General features: G+C 41.6%; 2 protein-coding genes across 4 annotated transcripts in view; both read right to left on the bottom strand.

Moving 5' to 3' along the window:
- Positions 1-613: 613 nt before the first annotated feature.
- fam98b (family with sequence similarity 98 member B) lies at positions 614-4,151 on the bottom strand. The gene is made up of 8 exons (XM_034140830.1): positions 3,910-4,151; positions 3,161-3,309; positions 2,947-3,075; positions 2,678-2,850; positions 2,214-2,294; positions 1,968-2,084; positions 1,112-1,279; positions 614-1,028 (listed from the first exon to the last, which is right to left on the bottom strand). Exons 1-8 carry the CDS (start codon positions 3,957-3,959, stop codon positions 789-791), a joined length of 1,107 nt encoding a protein of 368 aa, XP_033996721.1. The 5' UTR covers positions 3,960-4,151; the 3' UTR covers positions 614-788.
- Positions 4,152-5,916: 1,765 nt separating this feature from the next.
- The window catches only part of spred1 (sprouty related EVH1 domain containing 1), a 31,814-nt gene continuing 18,442 nt past the window's right edge, over positions 5,917-19,288 (bottom strand). For 2 of the 3 annotated variants that reach the window (XM_034141552.1, XM_034141474.1), the window contains exons 4-6: positions 16,651-16,697; positions 11,347-11,541; positions 5,917-11,197 (exon numbers count right to left, since the gene is read on the bottom strand). In XM_034141552.1, the coding sequence (XP_033997443.1) occupies positions 10,499-11,197; positions 11,347-11,541; positions 16,651-16,697 (941 nt within the window). In that variant the 3' untranslated portion in view covers positions 5,917-10,498. The remainder of the gene's footprint in view (positions 11,198-11,346; positions 11,542-16,650; positions 16,698-19,288) is intronic. The other variant, XM_034141624.1, reaches the window with a different exon arrangement.

The raw sequence follows: 19,288 nt of genomic DNA, 5'->3' as shown, positions 1-19,288 counted from the left end.
CTCAGTTTTCTAACAGGTAGCAGTGATTTCAGACAGATGTGTTCTCTATCCTTAAATCCCTTTATCACTTCAATAACACATGATTAAAAGGGTAGCGTGTTATTTTATGCCAAGAAAAAAACATGTGTAGTGTCTTTGTTCATCTCATCAGTGGTTCCTCCCTCTGATATCTGTCGAATTGTAAGCTATGTCCCAAATTCCAAACTAAATGTATACAATAAACAGATTTCCATAGTATCCTTTTTTGCAGATATGATAAAAGAAAATACACCTACTGAACTGGATATAGTTTTCCCTAGATTATAATAATAAATTAGGTTAACTGGGGCTGTTTGACTAACATCTGCTATTAGTTTTAAAGTTATGAACAGTTCACCCTTTTCTTAAGTTCATTGCATTTTGGGAGGACAGGGTCCATCAACACTCAAAAATAAAAATGTTTTCCAGTACATATACTTTAAATATGTTAAATGTAGTTACGTGTACAGTCTAAACACAATACACACTGAAGCATCCTTAGTCAGTATGAAATATGGATTTGGGACACAGTTACAGAATTGTGGCACAATGCCGCTGTTAAATCATTTGCTCCTGTGCAAAAGAAATTCTAAAATGATTGCTGTTATTTTTACTCAAACACTGATGAGAAAATTAAAAAGGCAAAATTAAGCACAAATGAAAAAGTAGAAATACTGTTACTTTTTCTTCCTCGATGGAGTTCAGTTCATGTCCAATATGATTTTTTGATCACTTATATAAAAAAAAACACAAGATAGTGTCGGTCGAAACTAATACTGGTACCGTCCTCTCTTTCCTCCTTGTCCACCATGTCCTCCTTGGTTCCTTCCACCTCCTCCTCCACCTCCTCCACCTCCTCTCCAACTGCCTCCTCCTCTTCCACCACCACGGCCTCCCCAGCCACCACCGCGTCCGCCATCTTCTCTTTTTTTCCAGGATGGCATCTCAGGAGCCGGGGCTGATATCTCTGAGGGACGTCCTCCTCTGTCCGGGACCCTCCCCATTAGAATCTGCGGACAAGTGGACATAGAAATGGTTGGGAAACATCGAATGAATGGCATTTTGTTGAAAGAAAGGAACCGTTCTTCTGTACCTTGTTGACAGCGCAGCTGGTCTTCTGCGTGCTGGAGCCGCTGCTGGTCTTCACCACGTTGCAGATGTCCTCTCTGGCCGCCAGCAGCTGGGCCATGTCCACGATGGACTGCGGCTTCAGAGAGTGTCTCCTGGGCTGGTAGGCCCTCGCCATGCTGTCCACCCTTACCTAACAACCACAGGCACACACATGGGGTTAAATCAGCTGCTAAACACACATTACTTTGCCATTAGGCATATATTATGGGTCTCAGATCTATACAAAACATGTCTATGATGTTTTTTGCTCAAAATACCAAACAGATCATGCATTTTAGACATCCCTCATATCCCATATAAAAAAGAGGAGGGGGAGCTTGTGCCTGCTCAGAATTCTACGAGATACAGCTAAATGCTGCTGTGATTAAATGGTGGGTTACTTTTCCTGCTTACACAGGCTCTCTCCAGTACAGGTTAGCTCTGAGTGTTAGCGATGCTTGCTAATGTAAACAAAGACCATATTACTTCCAAAAGACATCGCACATTATTTCTGATAGGGCCGTGGGTGTAAAGCCAGCCCACATTTCTGATATTACGTCATATCGGATGCAAATCTGGATCAGGTCCGTTGTACCCCCGTTTTTAGAGATTTGGGTACGGAGGAAAAGAGAGAGGGTTTTATTTTCTGACATTTTGCGAGTTCCCTGACACACCGGGGACAAATATTTATGTATAAAAGACATCAAAAAGTGCATTTTGCATGATAGGTCCCCTATAAAGAATCACCATCTTCCCCATATAGTCATCAGTTTAGATTCCCATGTGATGGAGAAAGAGGACAAAGAACATTATGATGTGTAGGTTTTATATAAACATGCCTTGGCTCTGTCCGACCACCCAAAGGACTGAACTGTGACGTCCAGCCGTTTGATCAGCATCCTGCGCCGACACTCGTACTCTGAAGACAGAGCTGCGTTAATGTTGTACAACTTCTCCTGCAGAGATAAAAAAACAACAACATTATAAACCCACCTTTACATTGAACAATAAAACCCACCTAGCTACTAATATACAGATAAATAATCGTTTTTAACATGGTCGATTTCATTATTATATCTACTTACCCATTGTTCACTGTGTAGAGATTTCTTTAGTACTGGGTTTTCAATGGAGCCATCTGGAAGTTCTTTAAGTACTTTTTCAACCTATAATGACACACAGGGTCTGTCATACACACAAGTCTATTGTTCATTTAATTTACAATAGTGTTTAGGTAAAGACAAGATCAAGTTGAAGGGTAGATAGTATTGCAAACAGGACCTATGAGAAAATGGAAAGCAAAAAGTACTTATGGATCAATTTAAAGCCTTAAACATTGCAAATAAACTTTTTTAAATCAATATGAAATGTGTTAGGAAGTCAATGCAAGTCTGCGAGAAGTGGTTTGAATATACAACAATGTTCAAACCACTTTGTTAACATCATGCACTCGGGACACCATTTTTGCTAGCTTTGAGGACTTAAGACTAACAGAGAAATGCTGGTGGCTTTGACATAAATCTACTTAAATGATATTAGATAGTCCCACCTTGTCTTGGATTTGAGACAGAACCACTGCTGCGTCCTGTCCTCTGGGCCCCGGCAGGTTCAGTGTCTCACAGATGACCAGGAGCTCCTCACAAACAGGACCCTCTTCTTGTTTACGAGAGTCTGCTTTGCTCCTCACAATCTGAGCCGCCTGGAGCTCAGAGCTCAGAAACACTTCATAAGACACACAAAGCATGTCAGTTACTCACTGAACATGCAGACAACTTGTAGAACAATTAATGGAATACGCAGTAGGATGTGATTACATACAGAGACATTTGAGATGATCCTTTGTATTCTGCACACTGCCTTTGAGAATCCCTGAAACTAGATCTCCATAAGGACAGTGCAGCTCTTTGAGCAGACCACTCATCTCCAGCTGAAGGCTGTCCAAGTCTTCTAGAGGGAGGCAGACAGGAAACAGGTTGAGAGGAAAACAAGACTTCTGAGTATCACAATCAGGTGTGAATGGAGGTGAGCTAACCTGGACCGGAAATAATGCTCTCCTCCAGATTACACAGCGGCTTCAGGCTGGAGGCCAGCCACCGGCACAGCTCCACAAACTCCGGAGAGGACAGGCCTCCCTCTGCGGCTCCGAGCAGCGCCTTCTCCTCCAGCAGAGGACCGGCGTAGCTACGGAGAGAGAGGAGAGTCAAATCACCACATATTAACTAGATCGTTTAACCCTCCTGTCCTGTTCGTTTCTCCCTCCTCACTTTTGTGTTCTCGTCTGTTTTAACTGCTCTTACATTTACACAAAAAACGTTAATCAGCACAGCATTTTAAGCTGTAAAAAACAATGTCTCAGACCACTGGTTTAAACAAATAACTGAAGTGAATATACAAAGAATAGACAGTCAAAATGTATTCCAAAATGAACATTTTGCTGATTTGTGGGTGTTTACTATCTGATGGATGAACATAAACTAGGGTTACCCCATTCATTTCCTTTTGCGGTCATTTTTGACAGTGTGGCAATCAGCAACTTTATAATTGTATATGTTCAAATGCCTAATGTGGAGGATATTATAAGGCCTTGACGCAAAGAAAAAATATAACACAATATTTATAATTGATGAAAGTAGTTACAATTTGACCAGAACACGACAGGAGGGTTAAACCAGGTTCTCTACAACTTGCTAAATAGCTTTCACAGCCACTCTGCCTTTTGTAAACACGCAGACTGATAACATAACGGTGTTGATGCTAAATGCTAACAGCACATTAGCTTACCCAAGCTCCTCCAAAGAGTCCAAAATGTCGCACTCCATCGTTAAATCCATAGGTGTTTTTGATATGTTTTATACTACTGAAAACATGACGACGTTACGGATATAACACTGTCAACATGTCCAGGTTTTTGCACCCATTCATTTCTGCGTCGCTCTCCTCTCATGCCTTTTTGCTGTTCCGGTTACTGACGTGATCCGGAGGGAAACCAGCGACTTTCAATCTATGGTTCCGCTGCAATGGTTCCGCCCTATACTAGCTGTGTACTCTCCACAATAAAGGATCTGTTTATCAAAACGTGTAATAGAAGTGGCGTGGGAGTAGGAAATAAACAATTAAATGTAATAGAAAATGATTCGAGTCGTCAAATATTTTGGTAACACGCTTTAAGAATGATATACTGGTTTATATGTTGACACTTGTATTCTTAAAAATACAACAGCCTTAAATGTATTTTGTTGTTAAATTACAAAAAAACTGAAATCCTGAAAAGTTTAGATTTTGGAGATATTTACTTTATTTGTAATACTTTCTAATGTAAAACATTGATCTGCAAAGTAACAGAAACAGTAAATGTAGTGCAGTAAAATAACACAAAATGTAATGTTTGATGTAGTATAGCAAAAGCATAAAGTCAGAGAAAATGGAAAGTTCATAAAATGTTATTACATAATTAGGTACTTAAACGTAAACATACGCCTAATTAGGTACTTGAGTAAACATACGTACTGCCTAATACCATTGTAGATCTTTGTTAAAAATGTCATTCAAGGTTAATCAAAAACTTCATTTACCATATGCGTCATAAAGTACTTAAAATGTTGTTATAAAACGCAACTAGACCATGAGACGCATTTCTACTCCAATTTAAATGACATTATCTATAAACATAAACACAGGCATATACCACCTTGTCACTTCCTTGAAGCCTTTGGAGTAGCAAACAGTTATTTATTTCAATGTATATTTATTCAATTAATTATTATAAATTAGAGAAAAATGGAAATCAACTTTTTATTAAGAACAAAAGTGGCGTCTCGTTTTGTCTGAGTAACAATCCAACAGTCTAACATATGGTTTGAAATGACTTAAAGGTCCCATGACATGCTTTTCTGGTTATTACCCCCCCCCCCCCCCCCCACACACACACACACACACACAGCTCAGGCTGAGTTCCTCGTGTCTCGCAGACCCCACGCAGCAACCAGGAAACAACACCAGTAATCCAGCTCACACTGTCCGCTCCTCGAGCCTCAAAGGGCGGAGCAGCGAGCCCCGCAACGTCCCGCCAACACGGCACCCAGACCCCACGCAGCATTCTCATCTGTTTGTCATCACTGGTGTTATTTTCTGGTTGCTAACAAACGCCATTGTAACACATAATCACTGATGTTCCGCTGTAACGGTGGTGGACTCATCAGAAGAGAGTGGGCAAGCTGACCAAACAGTGGGCTCATAGGGAGGGGGAGGCAGGAGCTCCAACAAGCCGTTTAGGACAGAGAGTGAGTACATATACTATACAGAGATGCTGAATGAGAAACCAATGTGATTTTGGAACATTGAACAATATAAATCTATTCTAGTAGACCTCAACAATGGAATTATGATCAGTAGAAATGGCCATGTCATGTGACCTTTAAGAAACAGAGAACATGGAACCAAATAATGTATGCCATTGTTGGTCAACTGACCTAAACACACACATTGTTTGTCCGGAAATGTTGAAGCTACATCTTCTATGAATAGAGAAAAGGGTTTCAGCTCTACTTCTGGTTAATTTAGCGGTCTGGATTTTACAGACATTAAGACCGATAAGCATTTCAAATGCAGAAGTCGACCGGAGATTTCAGTCTTGATAGTTGATCTTCATGTTTTTTCAAAAGAGGAAGAAGGTTATTTAAATATTCTGACCACAGTACACTTGACCTTGGTGTATCTTCACAAAACAACTCATTAGTATTCATATAACATGGATGACTGATACAAAAAAGGCAATGAAGCTTACACAGCAAAAGATTAAAACTCACCATTTTATTATGATAATGTTATTTGATATGTCAAATTACAAGTGTATGATGTAACATAAAAACAGTTACAAACATATGTATGCATATTTACATTATATATTTATGAAAAGTAACGAGCTACATCTGTATAAAGAAAATACAACTATGACATGAGTTATTGGGACTATAAATCATATACTTGGTATTCTCGAACCATGAGAAGAAATACCTAGACGTGTAGAAACCAATAGAACCAGAACGAGAGATGTTAAATTATAAAATGGAAACTAGGATGGACGTGAGGCACTTTTTTGAGGTTGTCAGGATGTGAAAGCCGATGGCATTAAGAAACAAATAGATGCACAGGAAAGAAATATGCACAAAGAGAGTGAAAGAAAGAAAAAAAGAAAACAGGCAGTGTTTACAGAATAGTTAAGAGTAGTACCATTTATACTGCAAGTTTCAAAACACAAATGTCTTCCACTATTTAGAACTAATCACATAAATGTTACATCAAGCGCTGTAAGATGAAAAAAAGCTTACATATAGTATCATCAGTGCACCAAAGCATCGGAGAATTGAAACATAACCACTCAACTGCTGTGAAAAGTAACCTTTTTAAAACAATACACTGAAGAGAAACAGGTTTATATAGCTTTTTCTTTTTTTAAATCTACACAATGTCAAGAATGTACACTTGTATGCATTCCCAAAGATATGCACAATTTCCAAGATTGAAAGAGGATAAAAGACTAGCAGCAAAGTGGTTAAAACTGAAGTCTTATATAATGCAGGTCAAAAAATATATATATTAAAGCAGACAGACACATGTTGCATATATAATACAGTACATGACAGGAAGTTGCACTGTGCTGGTTAATGCAGAATGAGAAGTGTTATTTCAGCATTCTCTACACTTTGTATAAATGCACGTCCTACATTTTTGCTTCTCAGCCAGCAAGTTTTAATCAGGTTCATCAAACCTTGGTTCAGCTTGCAATAATGCAGGGCAATCCAATTACAATGGGAGAATATGACAACCATCCAAACATCTGGTTACACACCAACCCCGCACGCACACAGCCAGCACACTGGAAACACACACACGTAGTACACACACACACACACACACACACACTCGTGGGCACACAAGAACGCACATTTATAGTAACACTCGCGCACCCACACACATGCACAAGTGTCCACTCACACAGAGCAATCAAACATTTAAAAACTCACTGTCATGGTTATATGCTGTTGGAGAATTAGGGTTTAACAGTCGTTCATAGCTGATTTTCTCTGTCAACACAATAAAATTAGTGATTGTATCTAGCAGCTTTATATGTATGTATGTATATATATATTTATATATCAAACTTTTTTGAAACAAGTGGACTGCCACTACTGTACCGTGTTAGCACTATCCTTCCTTCTACCGTACAAAACTATAGAGAAACTCTATTAGAAGCTCAATAGTCATTTCCATCACAAACGCCCTCTACTTTTCAATGTGAAATAATACTAAAAGGTGACCTATGTACATAATGCTGTCAATTGAAGCTACGGTATATGCTGACAGCAACGATAAATACAGCTCTATCTTTCAAATGTAAAAGACAAAAAAGCTGGGATTATTATCAGAACTTAAATATAGTGTTAAGTATTTACAGGTTGTTTGGAGTTTGGTACCAGGGGTCGGTCGTCTACATCTATAATCGCGTTAAAGTGTCCTATCCCGTCACTGACTCAGTCTGCAGAGAGGTCAATGTGTTTCCCACGTTAGAAAGTTTGCATAGAAAGTAAAGGGAGCATCGGTCGGGGGGGGAATTAGGAAAATATATGTTTCTCCTGTAATCTGAAGTGCCATTACTACTATTATTTTAGCCAGGAGGGAGAGGAGATGCATATCTGTTAGCAACATGGATGTCATGCCAAATCTGCTGTTAAATACTGCGGTGAATCACAATTAGCATTAATTTCAAACATGCCAATGCCTTAGTTAGGAATCATTTCTTCAGTTATTGCAGCTGGACATCCAGGCTGAACTGTTATAACTGTCGGGAGTTTGTCGTTGTTCAGGACTAGTTCGAGTCAACATTTAGTTAGTTGAGGAAGCCAGTTCAATTGAAATATGTTCTTCTCTTTTGGGCGGGAAATAGGATTCAAACACAACTAGACTTCCTGTTTCCCAAAGGATCTTATAGATGTAGTTTGACATTTTGGGAATTGTGCTTTCTTGTTGAGACAGTGAGAAGATTGATACCACTTTCATATGTAGTCTTTAAATACGAAGCTGCTTCGCTTAGCATAGGGAAGCTTAACAGGTAACTGTGACAAAATCCTCCTACTGCCACAGCTAAAGCTCACTAAATAATAGATTATATATATTTTTACTTGAAAAATGGCCAATTGAGGTTTTACAGAGAATTGGGCGAGTTATTCTTTGTCCAGGCACAGTACCCTCATGGTGACAACAGGACTTAGTCTAGTGCCTGTTCAAGAAATAGTCCCACACATGACCCGCAGTAAAACCCCAAATTGTCATCTTTACACTTTCGTGTTTATACTAATTAAACAAATGATATAACCTGTTAATCGGTTAACTTTAAGGTGCTATAAAGCAGAGTTGAATACATTGTAATGGAGCCAGGCTATCCGTTTCCCCGTTGTACGCTAGGCTAAGCTAGCTCCAATTTAACAAAAGTTACAATAGTGAGTAGTTTTGATCTTCTCTGTAAAGAAAGCAGATAAGTGAAATTCCCAGGATGTTAAACTTTTCCTTTAACAGTTCGATCGTCTCTTTGTTAAATAGACGCTTCAGGAAACAGGACGCGGTTACAAGTCAAAGCCTTAATCACAAAGTCAGAGGTGACATGACACCAGATCAACAGTGCATATGTAGACCTATGCACACACATACACACACACACACACACACACACATACACACATACATAACACTTGTATGTTTAATAGCTAAGATACTCAGCATTCCTGAAGCAATGCATTCATTCATCCTGTTAAATGAAGACATACGGAAGGAGTGAACTTTTGAGGAACAAAGAAGTTCTACATTTACACAGGATGTGCGGGGAAATGAAAAGAAAACAAAAAAAACGGATTCATGGGACAAACATGGACATTTGGAGAGGGTGCTGCAACCAAAGCTTGGAGAGCAGTGCTTTCAGGAGGAGTATTCCCAATGGCAAATTAAATGTTATATTAGTCAAATATATGTACAGACTAATTATAAAATCTAAAAGGATTCCCAATAAAAGAATAACCTAATTTAAGTGCCTCATCATTAAACCAAGGAGCACTGTAACCCATTTACTCACCGAAACAAAACTTGCTGGTTGAGCAACATTTCAGCCTTTGTTTAAAAAATAATTATAAAATGAGCAGGAAAATAACAAGTAAGAAATAAAAACACCAATTTCACAACAGCAGTAAATAACTGGACTAAAACTGGAATTCATTGGAGTAAATCAAATCGTGGCTTCAAAATTTAAACGGTTCAAGATGTTTTAATGCTATTTAAATGATGTGGAAAAAACTATTTCGGGGAACTCTGCATGGTAAAGTCATTACCATTTTATCCCTTCTAATCATGGAATCGATCCCTTTTTTTTTGGAATGCAATCAAATAGTCTAAATCACCTCGGGAAGGCAAGGTAATCGTTTTTAACATCTTATAATTCATGTCAAAAGCAATACCAAGCTGCACCTTCAGACACAAGCTGTCACCTTCTGAATTTGTTCAACATTCGATGGAAAGGAAAACAAGGAATTGGCCATACATCCACCACAGAAACATCTCTTAAATGTTAAAATTACACTACAAAAGGTGGTTAATGTACCACAAGAACTTGAGGGGGTTACCTTTACTCAGGGGGGGGAAAACCATTTCTAGTGCACTTTTCTCTGTCTAGTAATTACATTGTCAGCAAATGCTTAAGCCATGAAGGAAAGGCCACTGTTACCCAACTGTAAATTCACAAAAAAGCAAGAACATATCCCTTTTAGCATACTCAAACAGCAAGTATTTTTTCTGAAACGCAGAATAGTTTTGTTTTCTTTTTTCGTCGTTAAGTTGTTTGCTCTCTGTACAAAAGACAATTTTTCCTTCATAAAGTTACACATTTCTTGCAGTAGAGTCCTGACATTTGTGGCCTGGCTTTGTCAATGCATGAGTGTGAATGTGAGAGATAGGTTTGTGTGTGTGTATGTGTATGTGTATGTGTATGTGTGTGTGTGTGTGTGTGTGTGTGTGTGTATGTGTGTGTGTTTAGTAACATCTCCAAGTCTATTAATCTTGACGTTGCCTGCTGCTCCTCTCCTCAGTTTAAGCTCCTGAACATAGCTTGATGCTCAGAGCTCCCACAAAGCATTTGGTTTGTCCTCCACCGCTGCTTGTCGGCGACAAACACAAACTGAAATCTCCAAAAGCCCTCAGAGCTGGGGATCAACAACATCACCCCGTCTGAGAGGGGAATGAAAAAAGGATGCCGGCTTTTTTATTTTTCCGCATTTATCCACTTCCTGTGTTAGCTAGCTTTGAGGATGTCCCAGAGTACGTTGTGGGGTCACCCCGCCGCCTTGTGCTTTCCCCCGCAGCAGCGGCAGGCCTCCCCACAGTGGTGGCAGGCGCGCAGGGGCAGGTAGCAGCACATGCAGGGCGCGATGAAGGACAGCGCCACCAGGGCCAGCCAGCGCAGGCAGAACTGCTCGTCGGACGTGTCACATGAGCAGGGGTCTGAGAAGTCCCCCTCGGAGTCGGACATGCAGTGGTACAGCATGCTCTCGGCGCAGAGCATGCAGCTGACTTTGTAGATGCACTGCTTGATGGGGTCGGGGGCGTCCTGGCACTGCCCCCGCCAGTTGTCTTCGTGGTTGAACATTTCCCGACAGTAGATGCAGCGCGAACGCTCTCCGTCCTCTCGCCGCCGCCGGCCCTTTTTAGACTTGAGCAGGGGCGAGGGCTGGGTCTTGATGGCTGTGTCCTTGCCAAGACCCAGACCCATACCTGTTCCAATGCCCATGCCGGGGCCAGAGTGGGGGTCCCCACACGGCCCATCGGGGAAGAGATACTCGCACTTCTTACTGTCTAGTTTGTGGAAGGCGGTGGGGAAGTCCATGTCCTCGCGGTCGGACTCCTGTTTCCACATAACAGGGTGGCGGTAGTCCTCATAGCCGCGGATGAGCACGTCTTTGCGTGGGTTGATGCGAACAATCTCCTCTTCGTCCATGTGAAAACTGACATGACGAGTTGACTTGAAGGAGACCTTGATGAGAGGAGAAATGGGGAATTAGTGGGATTATAAAACAAGAATGGGAAGTGAATATGAGAAATACTTCATTCATAGAATCTCACAAGCTTTAATCTTCCTCTTAAAGATCCAAAATGTTGCAATTTTATGTAATTTTTACAAACTTTTGCAGATGGGTGAGTTTGTGCTGGGCAGAAGCAGACCTGGGGAGGCAGGTAGCGGCGGTTGCTGGAGTTGAACTCGTCGAAGGGTTGGGCGCGGACGTAGCAGCCCCTGAAGGGCTCGGTGGAGACGACGTTGTTCAGGGGAGAGAAAGGCTCTTTCATTGGGGTGCATAAGGAGGGAGGCTCATCACACACCTGCAGAAATATCAGAAACAAATCATATTAGTAAATGGAGAAAATTCTATTGAAAAATACCTGAAACACACATCTCATATTTCCGCTTATAAGGATGCATGAAGAAAAGAGACAGAAATTGAATACTTAGCTCATAATAAATGTTAGTTCAAACCCCTTAAAATGCATTATTCTCACATTCTGTGTTACCATTAAATTGCCTCGAGCACAAATGGATTTCTGGACCACAGCTGTTTTGACTCGGGGTGTGTAGGCTGTGTGTTCCACTTGTAACCACCAGAGGGCCTCCTGCGCCCACGCTTGGCCAAATGAGAGTGCTGTGATGACTCAAGGCCCTTCTGTTAAGAACTCCGAGTTCCCATCAGCCTTGCATGTGTTCCCACAAACATTTTAACTGATGCAAAATCTACAAACACTGGCCTAAAAAAAGAGGCGCTTGAATTATGCGATGAAAAAGAGAAATGTTGGAAGCCATGTGAGGCTGAGCGAATATTTCTTACACCTCATGCCAAACTATCTCGCAATTACACGAGAGAAGCTCAATGTTGACATCAATCGGAAAGAGAAGTCTATAAATAACATCTCGTGAATGCCACAGTTGACATTAGAAATATGAACACAGCAAAAGAATAAACATATTTCTAGTAATACATAGTTATAGATCCAATAGAAGTGGTCCAACACTTCCGTACTCATGGCAACAACATCAAAAGTGATGGCTATTCATGATTCATGCGTGCAGGGGTGATGAGAGATGGGGGAGGATTGTCAGTTATTACATGAAGAGCTGTGTGATGATATTTCATGTCCAGCATTATTTCAGGACAACCATCTGTATAATTCCCAGTTACATATGCAGATCACTTGGAGATAAACTGAATTAGGCATGATTAGAATCACAAGTTGTTCCTTATTTCTCAGTGCAGTCTTTCATAGATAGAAACTGTCCAACTAAACTGCGAAATAAAGGGTATTCAAGGGTCTATATCTCTTCGCACATGGACACACGTCGAGGCATATCTCCACACGTACCAGTTCGATCCAACCATATTCAAGCCTTGTACACACTGGCTAGCTGTCCCTCTTTTCCCACACACACCCCGACCTCATCAAGGCAGGGTTAGTCCTCCTCTCTTCTCCTTCTCCCACCCTCTCCCTCTCTCTGCTCTGCGTGTGGAGGAGGCTGCTGGCTCTGGTTAGTCAGTGCCGTGTGTAAAGTAGCCCACGCCAGTGCTTTAACGCACAGCGGAAATCTGGTTTGCTCCCAGCTGCTGCTACAGTAATTACTGTCCTGTGGTTGCTAAGAGATGCTTCCTTTGACTTCTTTTTTTTCCCTCTCTTTCTCTTCTTTTTTCCCCCCTCCCTCTCCTCTGCTTGCACTCCCCCCCCCCCTAGACTGCTAACACATGGTGTGTGTATGTGTGTGACTTTGCTCCCTCTTTGCCTCCAAACATACCAAGTGGTGTAACGCACATCCACAGCGTCTGCAGGGGAATGTGAGGAATAGGAGACAGTGGAGGGAGAGAAGAGAAAGAACAGAACAGGAAAAAATGACTTTGTGTTGTATTTGTGTGTGTGAGAGAGAGAGAGAGGGAGAAAGAGAGAGAGCGAGAGGCCAAAGAGTCTGCCGAGGGAATGTCATAAACCAGCTCCAGCTGGAGAAATGCAGCACAGAACTTAAAAAGCCAGATGACAGCTGTGTGTGTATGTGGGAGAAAGAAAGAAAGGAGCGAGGGGTGGGGGGGTGAAATGGGAAACAGACTTGGGCTTCCTTTTAAAGCGCTTGCCTAAGCCCCACCATTCAAAGGCATGCGTGGGGGCCAATCTGGAGCTGAGCTGACCCTAGAGATGTGGCTGGGTGAGGGAGGAGAGGAGAGGAGGGGAGAGGAGGGGATGGAGGTGCTGGGAGCCCGGGGCAACCTGGCTGCACACCAACATCAGGGGTCCGTGCACTTCCGCCCTCAAAGGCAGAGGGGCTCGGGACAGGGAGGGCTGGGGTCCATGTACTGGAAACTACAGAACATGCTAGATCTCTGAATCACACTGAGGAAAGAGGATGTGCGTGCTCTGGTGGTTGATCACAAACACTTAATGGTGTACTTCTTTAAATATGTGTTTATCACACTCTAAAAATAGGGATCGGCCATCATCTTGTTACCTTCAAAACAAAGAAGTATAGCACAGCTCGAGGATACACCCCATCAACTTTGTTGCAGAGAGTTTGACAACAAGACTTTGTAGGTTTGATGTGAAGCTTCAGCCAGCAGCTGGTTAGCTTAGCTTAGCATAACAATTGGATCCTAATGTAACAAAACCTGCTTACTAGCATCTTTAAAACTCACATATCAACATGTTACATCTTGTTTATTTAATTATTTTAAAGTGTTGGTTGTGGTTTCTTTGCCCCAACCATAAAACCACTGCATGTCATTTTAATGCTTCAGGTTTTGTACCAATTAAAATAAAGTGATATACCATTGTTAATTAGCTATCTTCTGAAGGGGATGGAAGGGCATCACATATTGTTACAATGGGAAAAGTTCCGGTCTTTATGCTAAGCTAACATTGCAGCCTACTGTAAAGCTTCACATTTTACAGATGCATGTGAGAGTGGTATTAAACGTATCTAACTTAAATGAAGTACAAAGAAAAGTGTATCAACACATTTCCAAAGATGTCAAACTATTCCTTTAAACATATCTATTTCCTGGCTACAGGTGCTTCACAGAGCTCTATTTGAAACGTTTCTGGTCTGTGAGTGAGGCTGTAAAAGTCAACTGGCCAACAAAACCTCTGTGTACTAAACTGATAAGAGAAAACTTCCTGCCAGCGCTAAATTAGATGCGGATGTTTTCCTGTGGCATTCGAAAAAAAAATACAATTTTTTCTTTGTACTAGCGGAAGGACTGTGGTGGTACGGAATAATTCCTGGCAGTGGGTCATCACAGCTGAGTAGGGTGTTGTGCAACTAGGTTTTTTTTAATGGGTAAAATATGTTGGATGTGCATATAGTGCGTGTGTTGTGTGTTTCTGAGTGAGAGGAAGAATGTGGTAAGCTTGTGAAGGGCATACAAGTGGGTGCTGAGCCTCGGTGGGCAGGATGTGGGCGGAGGACGACCATCTTCAACGCATGTACATTAACACACTCACACACACAATTCACACACATGCACAAACAAGCCTGCTCTCACACACACACAAGTCAAACGCTTCTAGCAATGCAAGGCTATGATGGATTCCAGAAAATTCTAAGGACAAGCGATTCTTTTTTTTTTAGAGATGTCTGAATCTAATCAAAGGAATAAACAAGGCTTGATGGTGACCTCCGATGCTGATGAAACGCTGTCCGTTCTCAACAAGGTCAAGACAGGAATGATCTAAAGGGGGCCGCAAATAACACAAACTAAAGACCAGAACAAAGAATTTTCTACTACTTTTTTCTCTACCATCCACCAAAATCCTCTCCAACCCAGTATGCTGTTGTTTATCAGGTGATCTTTGTGAACAGTGGTATAACTTTATGATGGAGCGTAGAGCAGCACACCTTGTTGAGTGCTGGTATGTGCTAGCTCTCTGGCTGCAGCCACTGGTTCACTTCTCTTTCTCTGTAGCCCAGGTCTCCGACCGCAACATTCGGATGCCAAATCACCATGGTGACACCCTCGGTGGCTCACTCACTGAACCTTGTGAACACCCCCTTCTATCCCCCCTCCCGCTGAACCCCCCCCCCCCCCCCAGCCCCTGCTGCCTAGCAACAGTGGTGCCATTGGATTTCCTGTATGTTCAGGCGGATTCCTTAAAGAGGAACTTCGCCACAGGAACAGGAACGCAGCTCTCCCTCCTTCTCCTACATCGTACAGGATGTGAGACACTAGGCAGGTCAAAGGTGATGACATCCTCTGACTAATGCTCAAAACTACGTTATGGGGGGTGCAGTGTGATGTCAAAGTTCTGGTTCAAGCTTGTTGAACTTGAGGGGCATTTTACATCAATCAGCAACACATTGAATTGTAATGCAATGCCACATAACTGCAATAAATACTGTTAATAATAAAGTTATCTGTGTGTCGACTCATTCTTTATCAAGTTTTTAAGATAATTAATGACCTTTGTTGAATGAAAATCTCTTAAAAACAGTGTCAGCAGTAATTCATAGTTAGTTTCAAGTATTGCAGGACTATTGTGTGTTTATTGTCACTCAGTTTACGTGTGCATGAAAAGATCTGCCATTCCTTCCACGATGGATGGTGTCTTTTCACCTACTTTACAATCAGAAGCAGAACAGGTGACTGACGTTCCCTAACAGATCCGATATCTAAACCAAATGAACATGGGTGGAGTAGACTTGAACTATATACCTACTAAAGAGAACACCGCTATCTCAACCACACATGTCGACCTGTCAATACATCGCCACATGCCAGGAAATATAAACAACTCTTAACATAATGCTCTCAAAAGTCCTGTCAACAAAAGAAATAGATTCAGTTTGGAGGACAGGGAAATCACAGAGCAGTCTTGCCAAGCTGCTTTAGAACAAACAGCTCCTGAGGCAATAGTTATTATTTCGGCATCAATTCTAACAAGAGTGACAGCTACCAAGTTAGATTGATAGAGACAACTAAGCCTGTCCTAGCACATTCGCTGGCCAACACCCAGCTCCACCTCAAGGTCTGCTTGGCACTGGTTAAACACCTGTAAATCTCCAAGAACAACTGTTAGAAAACAAAGGCAGGTGTCAGCGCCTGGGTGGGACGCATCAGGGCTCAAACATATGGCTTGGCTCAAGTTCGAGCTATGACCTGCCTTCGTTTTTTTAATAGTGAGGGAACGTTGAGTAATAAATCCAACTTTAAAAACCTTCAGTAGGTGCACTTTAACATCCTATGATCCATTTACCATTCCACAACAAAAGGATACTTTATAGAGTTAAATGTCTCCTTTTTTTGTGAATGGGTTTTACAGTGAAAAAAAAAAAAACATGAACATTTTTGCTTAAAAACAACCACAGCTCTTCAAACTCAGCCAGGAACAAATGCATGTGATTTCAAGATAAAATATATTCTTTATAGTCAATCTTTTAGCCTCTCAGCTTTATATCACACTTACCGGCAGTCCATCCTCAGGAATATCCCCTTCCCCAAACGGCCGAAATCCTGAAGGAAAAACACAAAGTGGAAAAAGATGAGTGGCCTGTCATCATTTGATATGCTTAAAAAACAACAACAGAGGAACTGTTACGGTCATATGAGCAACAAAACGCTAACAAAAGGAAAGTACTAACAGCTCAACATTTAAATGAGCATGTACCTTGATTAAAACATCCTCACACAGTCAGCCGCCAATGTTATTAATGACATGTAGCATTAGGAGTTTTGGACAAGTCTGTAAGTACACATAGCACCAATTTTCTAGCATCTCAGATGGCTACATGTTTGATAAATTCAAGGAAAGACTTGTTTTTGGAACTCAACCAGTAGGGGGCAAAAACACAAGGAACAGTATGGTGTAGCAGTCATGTCTACTTGTACCATTTTCCAAGCTTAGCTATGTTTTCTATTAATTATATTGTCAAATCCATTCCACTCTCAATGGACGCAGACTCCTCAACAAAGCATATTTGAGTGAACAGATTTACATTGCTAATTCTTGTCAGGCCAGAAAATGACAAGACTTCTGCTTTCCTCTGACTGTGGCCTTATGGGGAAATGAAAGCTGCTTTGTGTCAGTGGGGCACACAGAAGTTAATGAAATATGCATGTCTAGAATAATGTAACCCCGACCTCGGCTTCAAACCCCCCATGTGCCATTTCCGCATCCAAAACACCTCTTCCACCAATGCTGGAGTCAGAGCTTATGTTTCAGGTATCAGGCCGACCATGTTACAGATTTTCATTACCACAGAGAATGAAACTGTGGAGGGTGTAACCGAAGGAAAGACACTAATGCTGCTGATATTTTTTAAATAATCGGTTGGTTTTTTAAACACTTTTCTACTTTTAAAGCATGGGGACATTTTCAAATTTAGAGCCCCAATAACATAAATAAAAACTTTTAGCCACACACGGCTCCTAACCATTTTCGATATTTGAGTTTCACATTAACTTAACTGCTATACAAATTTAACAGAATATTCTGATAAAAAATATACAATTTCTGCAAAACTACTAGTGCAAAGGATATAAGTTGAGGTCAGTATGATTTAGTGAATGAAGTACTATTTACTGTAATTATCACTTTACAGGTACTGATATTCAGAGTAGTATTGTGGTTTTACCAAGCCCTAGTAAACACACAACAATAAAGCAAACCCTGCATTCGACTATCATGATAAAAGAAAACACTGTTAAATAAACTAAATAGAAGAGAAGATGGTTGAGGCCATGGCCTTGGCAATGTTGCAAAAAAGAGGGATTAAACATTTTCCACTGGGATAAAGGAAAAAGCGTACCTGGGGCTCTAAGAGGTTCTGTTTAGAACTTAGGTTCACTTAATTAGGATCGCTGCGGCCTCATTTGAAGGACCGAGCATTGGCCTGTCTGCTGCATTCAGGCAGGAGAGGAATACAGCGAGACAGAGGACAGAATAATTCACTGGGCTGGTGTCAGACCCATGTCCATCAGTCTGTCTGTCTGTGTGCGTCTCTGATTCACATGAGAAAGGTGTTGGTGTGTCTGTATGCATTTCTGCACTACAGAGAGAAAGAGGCTTCCTGCAGCACGACTCTGGCAGTGCTGGGCCGCGAAGCTGCCTGAGCCATGTGCCCAGCGTTGCCATGGCAACAGAGGACTGCAAGACTGATACACACACGTGCACACACATACACACAGGCAAAACATATTCTCTCTCTGTCTCTCTTACACCACCCCCCCGACACACACACACACATTCATGCAGCAGTCCAGCAGCACCGCGATGCAACAGGAATACAGAAGAACCTGCCTGAGCTGAAGAGAGGCATTACACAACACTGGTAGAATACAGAAGATGCCCCATGAAGAGAAAGGAGAGGCGGAGGGGAGGAGAGTACAGCAGAGGAAGAGAGAGGAGGAGAGAGAGAGAGAGAGAGAGAGAGAGATGAGAGAGAGAGAGAGATAGATAGAGATATAGGAGAGATATATCGAGAGCGATAGTCTAAGCTCTTAGAGGAGCAGAATCAGAAAGAGAGAGAGAGAAGAATATCTCTCTATGATATCTGACAAATCTCAAGAGATCTAGACAACAAATCAGCATCACCTGCCGAAGCTGACATTCACAGGGAAGAGTTGAAGCATTTACAAGCAGACAGACACAGACTCTTGGTGAGGTGAGGGATGTGTTTGATCACGCTGACCAGCTATTAGAGATTTTCGACCCAAAGGAGACATGTTATGTTGTGTAATGGAAGTACTAATTGTGGGATCTTTGATTTTAAACATCATTTATTGACCAGCAAACATTGTTTCCTGTAAACCTACTGATATATCAAATTAAGTAAAACAGTAAACTAGCGCTCACACCAACCAAGCAGCCCTGACCTTCGATATGACACTGTCATCTTCTCATTATTGTAGTGTTTTGGATTGATCATTGCCTTTTGCAAAGCCAGCCACTCAGCTGTTCCCCATGCTTACCTGTTACCTAGACTGTGTGTGGACTTGTGCCCAGGAAGTACAAATCTCAGATAAACGCTTGTGGGCAAGAGGCGACTGATGCCTGGTGCTGATAAGCTTTTACGATGTTTTGCTGTACCTCCTCTACGCTCCCC

Source organism: Trematomus bernacchii, unplaced genomic scaffold (genome assembly GCF_902827165.1).
Source record: "Trematomus bernacchii unplaced genomic scaffold, fTreBer1.1, whole genome shotgun sequence".
Taxonomy (NCBI): domain Eukaryota; kingdom Metazoa; phylum Chordata; class Actinopteri; order Perciformes; family Nototheniidae; genus Trematomus; species Trematomus bernacchii.
The sequence above is the reverse complement of the archived record's forward strand: the minus strand, read 5'-3'. Positions and strand labels throughout refer to the sequence as shown.

Coding starts and splice junctions, on each gene's coding strand:
- fam98b (XM_034140830.1), bottom strand. CDS start 3,959: ATGGATTTAACGATGGAGTGCGACATTTTGGACTCTTTGGAGGAGCTT. Junction 2,295..2,677: donor TGTCTCAAATCCAAGACAAG/GTGGGACTATCT, acceptor GTGTCATTATAG/GTTGAAAAAGTACTTAAAGA. Junction 1,029..1,111: donor CCAGCTGCGCTGTCAACAAG/GTACAGAAGAAC, acceptor ACTTGTCCGCAG/ATTCTAATGGGGAGGGTCCC.